The following is a 10,672-nucleotide window of genomic DNA, read 5'->3' as shown; positions in this document are numbered from 1 at the left end:
TGTGTGTGTGTGTGTGTGTGTGTGTGTGTGTGTGTGTGTGTGTGTGTTTGAGGCCTGATCTCTCAGGTCCCATGAGGTCAGACAGCTAGGAGGCTGTTTTGTGCTCAGCCTGACTTCGGGTTTTCGGTTCTGTTTGGTTATTTTGGAGAACATGGACATGGGGCTTCTGAAGAATGGAAGATAAGGACAGATACCCCATCTGGAAGTGTAAGCCAGATTCTTTCAATTCCCTAGGCACTAGGGAACTGGGAAAACTTCAGGTACTTTTTTTGTGGGGGGGAGGGTTGTTTGTTTTTCGGGGTTTACATCTTCCTTTATGGAGGAAGGGACTTCCAGGCCCTATGCCTGTAGCTCCCAAAAGTTTGCCTTTGGGTGTCTTTTACAACATTGGAAAAAATTTAGTTTCACTGGAGATCTGAAAAAGGAAAAGTTGGCTTGTTTTTGCAACATTGTTTGGCCTAGGTATAGCCTAGATGATGATGAATTGTGGCCTGTTTTAGGGACTTTAAAAGAGAATACTCTCTTATAGTTAGAATCATACTGTCCCAGAGAAGGAAGATGGATCGAAATTGCCTACTTAATGGCTTTTGTGGAACTTTCTCAGAACAAGGTTCTCAGGAAAGACTGTGAGATGCTTGAAGCTAGAGCCCCTCCACAGAGGGGCAATGGGGACCAATTAAATGACCTCTTTCCTATGGCTTCAGCCTCAGCCCCTCCCCCCTCAGCAACTCTTGCTCAGGTCACTGAGGCAGCTCCATCAGCCCCTTCTGCTGCACCCCAACCCTTTCCCCCTTGGTTCCCCTTCCCTTTTCCTTTAGCCCAACACCCCTCATTTCCTGTCTCCTACTACACCATCCATATGGCTCCTACCCTGCATCTCCCAGTATGGCCCCTCCCCCCTCAAGGACCCCTGCTCAGGTCCCAGCCACTGATCAGGCTGAAGTGCCTCCCTCTGTGGCCCTTCCCCCTGAGGCAACACCCACTCAGGCCTCAGGCCCTACCCCCGAGGCAGTCATAGAGGTATCTCCTCTTCTGACCCCTTCTTCTCCTCAGGTGCCAGTTGACTTTCCCCCTTGCTAGCCAGATCCTCCAGTCTTACAGTCTGATCCAGTTCAGCCAGCACCCCCCAGTCACTCTTTCACAGGAAGTGGGACTTCCAATCTCCCTTCCCAACCCCCTATCCCCACAGAACCTTCAGGACTTTTTCCCTTAAGGGAAGTGGTTGTCTCAGGACAACTAGAGTGCACATCCCATTCTCCATTTCGGATCTCAATCAAATTAAAGAAAAATGGGGGAAGTTCTCTGAAAACCCAACAAAGTTTACTGAAGGCTTTCGGGACTTATCCCTGGAATTTGAGCTTTCTTGGGGTGATTTGCATATCCTCTTCTCTACCTGTTGTTCTACTGAGGAGAAGAAGAGAATCTGGGAACAAGCCCCCAAATTTAGGGATTGTTTGGCTAGCAATAACCCCAGAAAATACCCCCCAGGAACAGCTGCTGTTCCCACTCTTGACCCAGGATGGGATCATCAAATCTAGGAGAATAGTGAGAAGAGAGACCATATGGTACTTTGCCTGTTAGAAGGCCTAAGAACTGCATTTCAAAAGCAAGTAAATTATCAGAAAGTTAGAGAAATTTCTTAGACAAATCAAGAAAAACCCTGTCCTTTTCCTAGATAGACTTGTAGAAGCTATTAAAAAGTATACAAATTTAGATCTTGACTCTATAGAAGGGGCAGCAATCATTAACATTTCCATATGCATAATAGAATAAAAAAAGAGAATTATATATGAAACTGTGAATCCCTATTCTATATAGCTTTTTTATTTTAAATATATAATAAATTCAGTGTGTAACTTGCAAAGATGTCCTTCTCTATAACCTCTTTTCGTTTATTTCTTTTACTTTTTGTTTTTGGGTACCTTCTTTCCAACCTCCTTCTTAACCACTCTCCAACTTGAAAAATAAAAACAAAAGCAACATACTTTTAACAAATAGGTATAATCAAGAAAAACAAATTTCCCCTATTGCTATGTCCAAGAACATATGTCTTATTCTGCATCTCAAGGCCATTACCTCTCTGGGAAGGAGATGGGTAGTATATTTCATCATTAGTCTTCTGGAATCATAGTTGGTCATTTTATCAGTGATTTTGTAGGTGCTGGAAATTTTTTTGCCAAAGGGAAGAATGTAACCCTGGCTGACAGTGCACCTCACCCCCCAGATATGTTGTCACAGAGAGTGTAGGACCTCTCTGTGATTGTGGAAACTTGCTTTGTTGTTGTTGTTCAATCATTTCAGGCATGTCCATCTCTTCATAATACTGTCTGGGGTTTTCTTGGTAAAGATACTGGAATGGTGCGCCATTTTCTTTTCCAGCTCATTTTACAAAAGAGGAACTGAGGCAAATGATTAAGTGATTTAACCATCTAGGAAGTGTCTGAGACCAAATTTGAACCAGGGAAGATGAGTCTTCCTGACTTCAGGTCCATCACTCCATGCACTATGTCACTGAGCTGCCCCATTCCCTGAAGTGACTTGTTCCATGGTTACAGAGCTAGTAAGTTTCTTTTTTTTTTTTTTAAGCAATCGGGGTTAAGTAACTTGCTCAAGGTTACACGGCCAGTTATTTCTGGGTGGGTGCTAAGTGTCTGAGCCCGGGATTTGATCTCCAGGTCCTCTCAACACTGGAGCCGGTGCTCCCACTCGCTGTGCTACCTGGCCGCCCCGCTAGTAAGTTTCTTAAGAGGGAGATTTGAATTTGAGTTCTTCTGGACCCCAGAGAGTCCAGCATTCACACTACTATGCTCCCTAGTTGCCTTTCCTATTTCCTGACTTGGTCGAATATTCAAATTATATAAGTAGCTACCATTTAGTTGATCACATATCTCTATTTTGAACCATGCTCAAAATTAACATAACGTCTTTTTTCAAACTTAGGTTAAAATACTAAGTTGTGAATTTATGACAGTCCTTGGATCTCTTTTTTGTACCTCTTCTGTACCTGGCTAATTAGAAGCCAGATAATTCTTTCATACACTCAGATGTCCCCTCTAATACATACCCAAGAAAGACTCCCCCACAGAAGGTGCCAGCTTACAGAAGAAGTGCACATGTAGCATATGCCCCTGAGTGGCTCCTGGTGGCCTGGCATCTGAAGCCCTGTTTCTTTTGGCATTTAGTCTACTGTCTTATGCTTTAGACAGACTACTACTAGACCTTGCCTTATATCCCTAGCTTTCTTGCTCTAAGAATAATGTCTGAGGCCCAGTTGATGGAGCAGTAGACTTCTTCCAGAGATCTCTGACTATTCCACATATGGAATTATTTTGACTGCCTTCCAAAATGTGGTACCCCACCCAACCTGTACATATTTGTAATGGGAATGCAAATTTGGAAGATCTTCCCTGCCCCTAGGCTAAAGTGCACCTGAAGCCTGGGGTGGGAGGCTTGTTTTTCAGTAGATACTTCTTGATTGGCCAGTGAGTCAATAAGGTTGTTACATTCTCTGAGCCAGGAGAAGGCTATATAAGCCCCGATGTGTAGCTTTGTTTTGGGACTTACTTTGAGAAGTGGTCTGTGATTTGATCTGAATTCTGGGAAGCCATTGTTGAGAGTCCCCCGGCTTTGAAACCCAGATGTTGTTTGGTATGGATGTAATGGTTGCACAGTTTGGAAAGCTGTGTACTTGATCTGTTTCTGTCTCGATAATACTGTCTGTATATTCTGAAGTTCGGAGTGCTGACCTTTTCCCCCTGAACGAGGTAAACGATACATATCTGACTGATTAAAGTAAACTTGTTAACCCATTTTGAGTTGCTTTCCTTTATCAAAGCAGATCCAAGAACCTGTATGGGCGCCAAACCCTGAGGACGTGCTTGGGGTGCTTGCTGCTACAATATTCCAGGTAGGCTCTGACCATGGTAGAATGGGGGGGCACTCTCCCTTCCTGTGTTCTGGGCACTATGCTTGTATTGTCCTTCTGGGACAGGTGGGAAGAAGAAAGAGAAGGAAGAGGTGAGGATTTGGACTGAGAAAATACAGGCGAAAGATAAGCAGTTATAAGAAGGAAATTTGAAAGATCTGGGAATGGTAAAGGAGGACAGATGTTGACATTTCATTTGGGGAAATTTGAGAGATTTGGAGAAGAATGAGAATGAAAAGAATTCAGATGAAAGGGAAATAACTAGAAGGGAGAAAATAACTGAGCAGAAGAGATGGAGAAGCATCCAAGAAGAGGAGTTGGTAAGATAGGGTTTATAGACTTTATAAGAGAGGAGAAGGGGGGCAGGTTTGCCTATCCAAGTGCCTACCTTCAAGTTGCAGGAGAGGTGAGAAGAGGAAAGAGCACTTTGAAGGGGAAAAACCCTGAGGCAGTTGCTAGGGTCAGTGGGCTAGGTTAAAACTAAACCAGAAAGGTACTCCTAAGACTAAACAAAGCATTTGACTTCCAGAAATAGAAAGCACAAGTGATACTTTTGTAGGGATTATAAAAGGTACAATATTTGTCTTTCTGCTGTGGCCAAGTAATGTTATTTATGCTTAAAAGCGCAGGCTAGACTCCTCCTAGAAGAAAAAGTGAAGGGATTTGGAGAGTGCCTCTTGGCTCTCCTGGATATCAGGGAGAAATGTTCCTTAAAGAAATCTGTAGCAAATCCCATGTTCCACAGTAAGATTCTCTTTTCCTATGCATTCAAGACTGCAGTACCCCTGAATTTTTATCCTCTACAGACAAATTATTTTCAAATCATCTGATTTCACATCTTGTGCAAAAAGAACAGTTTACTTAAAATAGAAAGTCCCATGGTATCAGAAAGCCTCAAACAACAGATAATAAACACATGGAGATCAGTTTCACTCCAACCCCAAATGCCTCCCATACTGGAGTCTGATTTATTTAACCAAATTGCACTGATTCCTCAGAACTGAGCCAGCACATGGGCTGGGCAGTAGAGCAACTCAGTCTTTGCCTAGAGCCTGGGGGGAGTACCCCTCCCCAGCCTCTACCATTATGAGGTCTGGATAGAATCTTTAGCTTACATTCTTCCAACCAACCTTCTTTCCCCTTTTCCTTCTCCCCCAACCTGGAACTCTTCCTGCTAGCTGACTGTCCTGAACTTCCTAGGGAATGTGGTCAAGGTCCAAATTCCAGAAGAGAATGCAGAGACAAGAAAGGGAAAACCTACTCACATTCACAAAGTAGCCATTCTACATGGCTGATGGCCATGACATGGGAGGGAGAAAAGGAAAGAGGAGAGGGGAGGTTGAGTTTCCTAGCTGAAGAACTCTATGAAAAAGTTGACGAGAGATGGTAGACACCTGGATCCAGAAAAGGCCCTAGAGAAGTCAGAGGCCTGGGCGACAGAAATCTAGCAGAAGATAAATGATGTTGGGTACTTGGCACCTAGACAAGGGTGAGACTGAGGTCTTGAATCCAGAAGATAGAGACACAGGGGCCCTGAAAGAGAATAACACCTATAAAATATGACAGCCTAAGGTCAGTAACCCTTCAGAAACCCAAAAGACACCCATATGGAAGATGCAGGGATCTGTATCAGGCTTGATGTCTGAGGGTTTGGTCTTTTGAGCATTTGGTCTATGCCATAGGCTGCTCAATGTCCAGCACTTAGCATGATCCAGAGATGTGAATAAGAAATGACCAGGCCATGTGGGTAGTTCAAGGAGAAAGATGAACTCCATTTATTGATTCTCAGGACAAGGTTTTTATAGAGCAATGAGACAAAGGAAGAGGACTCGAGTTTTCTAATCATTACCTAGTCTGTTGTATCCTGGAAGTAGCACAGATTAGATCATTTGATTAGGATTTGTTATCTAGGAGACCCAAGTCTTAGGGTAAGACCTTTGATCTAGGCCTCAGGTATCTGCTAAAGTAGCCGCAGTCATAAACGGATACATTTGAGAGCAAACTTCAAAGCCAAAGCTGCAATCCTCAAAAGACATCACGTTTAGAGTTGACCACCCAAAGATACCTGAGTGCTGAATCAAATATTTTAGCTCTCAATAACTAAAATCTTGGGGTATAGCCTATTGATCTCAGAACTCAAGTAACATCCTTATAAGTGTAACCCATAACAAAGACCTCAGGAGCTAACTTAATAAAAAGTCACTTCTCAAAGAGATTCTTGTTTTAAAATCCACTATTAGGATTTAATATCTGAGTTCAGAACCAGGCTTCTTTGGCTCCCTACAGGTCTATGGTCTGAGGCCCCAGGCAGCCCAGATTTGCTAAAGTTCCCTAGCTTTCTGGCTTTAGGTGTGATGTCTTAGGCCTAGTTGGGCTGGGACAACATCAGGCCTTTCCTTGAGATCCCTAACAACCCAGCAAATGTCAGTGACCTAAAGAAAAGAGGTTGGTTACCATAGCAAGGAAGGTGGGGCCCTTCTAGGCCTTTAGGACTCTTCCTTCAGTTGGAGTCAGTTGGAGACTAGTGTGGGAGGGGCTGGAGAGGAGAGCTTCTGACCTCATAATATCTCTGGAGTCTTGCATAGCCACCATTGCCGACTCCTCTATGCCTCCCACCAGTCCGGGGCGGAGGCCCCGGCCTCCTAGGTGCTGCCACAGCAGCACTGCTTCCCTTTCAATTCCCCGGACTATGTCACTTCTCAGCAACTATGAAGGGCTGAGGCATCAGATTGAGCGGCTAGTTCGGGAAAATGAGGAGCTGAAGAAGCTGGTGAGATTGATTCAAGAGAACCATGAATTGAAGTCAGCCATAAAATCCCAAGCATGTGCCATGGGCATCAGTGGGATCGACAGCATGTTCAATGAAGGATTGACTGTCTGTGCCTCTCCAACATCTGATCGTAAGAGTGTTGAAATTATAGAGTTGAGTATGAGGCAGTAGGTGGGTGGCTCAGGGCTCAGGGCAATCTCTTTCCTCCTGTGACAAAATGATATGAAGACAAATGAGAGATTTTTATCTAAAAATCAGATAGGTAGAATGGTTACAGAAAGGAGAGAGCTAGACCCAGGTAGGGAAAGAAAGATAAGCCAAATCCCAGTTCTCCTTTTTGAAAAATAAACCCCAGAGAAATGGACCTTCTTACCTGTGGAGGAAGATGATCCTCCAAATACACAAGATTCTCCTGTGTGAATTTCTATAAGGACTTTCCCAACTTTTCCCTGCCTTAAAATTGCTCCCTTCCATTCTCTGTTTCATTCTCTCTTGGCCCTCTGTTTTCCACACTTCTAGTTTTTCATACTGGCCTGGGATATCACCACTTGGTGCTTTCCCAAGTTCTTACTCACTTTGCAAAGTCCATTCACAATTGACACACCTGCCTAGCACCTCCAACTATTCAAGGCTCCCCATCACTGATGCCTGAAGTCACTTTATCACTTACCTCTAAATGACCAAGTCACCCTACCCCCATTATTTACCCCAGAGTATCTCCATCATTATCACTCAGGCCTTAGTATCTCCCACAATCATTCACCCTTCACTGTGTCCATTAACCTCCTGAGAATCCCAATGTCACCCCTTCCTTAAAATTCTCATCCTCAGTGACTCCATTATCCCTCTCAGAGTTACTCCAATATTTACCACTTAATGCCAGTCATCAGTCCTGGCCCCCAAGCAGCTTATGGTCTACTTGTGAGTCGGTAGAATATACAATCAGATACTACATTTCACCACATAATTGTTGCAGGTTTTATGGCAAATTTCTGCAAAAAAGTGGTTTGTGATCATTATGTGAAGCTTTAAAAAAAAAATTGGGCCAGTCTTGCTTGTCTTCTGGTTTCTGCCCGTCTCACGCCAGCTTTTCATTCACTGAAAACTGTCTTTCCACAGCTGTTCCCATGCTGTTCAGGCAACACAATCACTTTCAGCTTGAAGCCTGCAGGATAGTTTTCATATTTACCCATAATGAGAAAGAAATGCTTTGTACGTTGATGTGTCCCTGGCAGACAAACTGTACAGTTTAGCTAATATGGGAAGGTGCAAGTTTGACCACATCCTGTATGTGACTTACTCAGGGCAGCTTCTCCTGCCCGGCCGACTCCCCTTGCCCCTAGGGCTCCTCACTGGGCTGAGTGATGATATCATTAGTATTGCAGCCCTCTAAACAAATGGCATAAGCCAGCTTTCAGGAATATACTGACAATGCGTGCCCAGTGAGAATTCTAGGCTCTTGGCCTCTGGTGAATACATGGTGGCTCTGTTTACCTTTTAAGCGATGTGAGGAACAGAATTCTACCATGTGACGATTACATAATGAAAAGTTATAAACCAATCTTTGGACTGAAAAAAATGAATAAAACAGGGTTATTTGATGAAATATGGTATATAGATACAGGATAATTTGAAGGACAGCACTAACTCCTAGGAGGGTCAGAGAAGACTTCCCATAGCAGGGCCTTAAATTAAGCAAAGAAGTCTAACATGGAGATGAGAAGAGTATATAGTCCCAGTATGGGGAATAATCCAAGCATAGGTAGGAATAGAAGACTGACCTAGCCAGCCAGCTGGCAAGTAGGCCAGTTTGGCTAAAATTTAAAATGTATGAAGGAGAATAATGTAAAATAAGGCTAGAAAGACTGTGAAGGCCTTTAAATACCAAATAGAAGACTTTGTGTTTTATACTAGGAATAATAGAGAGCCACTTAAGACTCTAGAGCAAGAGAGTGACTGGTTCTACCTATGCTTTAGGAAATTTATTCTGAGAATTAAAGAGTGGAGAAACTGGAAGCAAAGAGACCAATTAGAAAACCCCCTGCATTGGTCTAGACAAGAGGTGAGGAGAAGATGAATATGCTGTGGAGATAGACAGAATTGAGAAGACTTGGAAGCTTGTTTTTTGTTTTTTTTTTAGGCAATCAGGGTTAAGTAAGTTGCCCAGAGTCACACATCTAATAAGTGTCTGAGGCAGTATTTGAACTCAGATCCTCCTTACTCCAGGGTGGGTGCTTACTGTACCACCTAGCTGCCCCAGAAACTTAATTTCTGTAGACAGGGTGAAGGAAGAAAAGTGAGTTGAGAATGACTGTGAAGATAAACACCTGAGTAAGCACCTAATTCAGGGTGTCTTCAATAGAAAGAGGAAAGGACACGTTTAGGGAGCAGAAAATCATTTTCATTATGGAGAAGTTATGTTTGAGATTTCTGTGGAACATTCAGATGGACATATCTAGCAGACAGATGGTGATACTGGTGAGGAGCTCAGGAGAGGGTTAGAGCTGGTTATATAAATGTGAAAGTCCCTTGCAGAGAGATAATAACTGAACCCATGGGAGTAGGTTTGATCACTGAGAAAAAGGGTTTTTAGAGAGGGAAAAAGGATGAAGCCCTATGGGACACCCGTGCTTAAGGGATGAGGCACAGATAATGATCCAGAAAAAAATATGATGTCAGACAGATAAGAAGAGAAGCTGGAATAGGAAAGAGTTTCAGGAAGATGGGGCTGGTTAATAGTCAGAAGCAGCAGAGACATCAGACCTGAGAAGCTGCTAAGCATCCAGAACAAGGCAACCAGAATGATGAACAGTGCATACCATGGAAGGATCATTTGGAGGAAGTAGAGATGTCTAGTCTGAAGAAGAAAGGACCCCAGAGGGTGATGATAGTTGTTTTCAGGTACCTGAAGGAGGAGGTCTTAGGGAGGTGGGATTGGACTTGTACTTTCTGGCCCCAGAGGGCAGGACCATGTTAAAAGGAAAATTCTTAATTTGGGCTTTGTCCTGATTAATAAGGCAAAACTCAGAACAAAGAGAATTAAAAGGAGTTTATTAGAAGCACATCAAGGTAGCAATACATTGACAAGGTGATCACAGGAGATCTACAATGGCTTCAGGATGGAGCCAGCTTTTATTGATAGCTTTTGAAATGAGATCAAGAAAATTTGGATAGGTCCATGTCAGTGAAAGGGGTATGGGCCATTACATCTCAGTTCCTCCCCACTTGCCTATACATGACGTTTATCAGGTAGGGGTGCTGATTTTTGTCCATCATAGTTGCTCCCTAAGCTTATCCCTCCACCAAAATGACATCACTCTGTTGGGGTCAATGTACAGCATGTCTGACTGTGGCTAATCAGACCAATATGAGCTCAGAAGGCTCTACCACAAGTTGGGCACAAATAATCCACATGAACATTTGGGATGGAGATGTCTCTAAATTTGGACATCTCACATTTCTTATGAGCTATGGAAATTCTGTTTTGCTCAGAGAGCACAGCATCTTCTTTGAAACAAACATAGCATATCATCCATTCCAAAGTTCTTCAGAGACACTTTGGGAGTATTCTTGTAGCACTTCACTTTTCTGACTTCTGTGTGAGTGCTTACCTTGTGTTTTAGGCAAAGATACATTTGGTGTTTGAACAACATGGCCAGCTCATCAGAGTAGGGTAGGGGTACAAATATCACAGGCAGGAATATGTGCTAAAGAACAAGTTTATCCTCTCCTAACACTGATTGACAAGCAGGACTGAAAACAACGGGTCACTGAGTCAGTATAACTTTCAATAATTCCCTCATTTGATGCTAGCCATATATATATATGGAAAAAACTGAACAACAAAACAAAATATATATGGTTCAACACCACATTCAGTCTTATATTACCCCTTTATCCTCAACTATATCATCCTAATCTCTGCTATTGTGCCAAATCAATTTGAGCAAGCTAATATGACTATAAGCTAATAGACT

General features: G+C 43.1%; 1 protein-coding gene across 1 annotated transcript in view; it reads left to right on the top strand.

The window, feature by feature from the left end:
* Positions 1–6,530: 6,530 nt before the first annotated feature.
* Positions 6,531–10,672, top strand: part of SPATC1 (spermatogenesis and centriole associated 1) — an 82,950-nt gene continuing 78,808 nt past the window's right edge. Inside the window, exon 1 of the mRNA XM_069096982.1 lies at positions 6,531–6,831. Coding sequence (XP_068953083.1) covers positions 6,531–6,831 — 301 coding nt within the window. The remainder of the gene's footprint in view (positions 6,832–10,672) is intronic.

This window comes from Petaurus breviceps, unplaced genomic scaffold (genome assembly GCF_028583685.1).
Source record: "Petaurus breviceps papuanus isolate PSGF00001 unplaced genomic scaffold, PetGlider_PUasm1.0 350, whole genome shotgun sequence".
Taxonomy (NCBI): domain Eukaryota; kingdom Metazoa; phylum Chordata; class Mammalia; order Diprotodontia; family Petauridae; genus Petaurus; species Petaurus breviceps.
The sequence above is the reverse complement of the archived record's forward strand: the minus strand, read 5'-3'. Positions and strand labels throughout refer to the sequence as shown.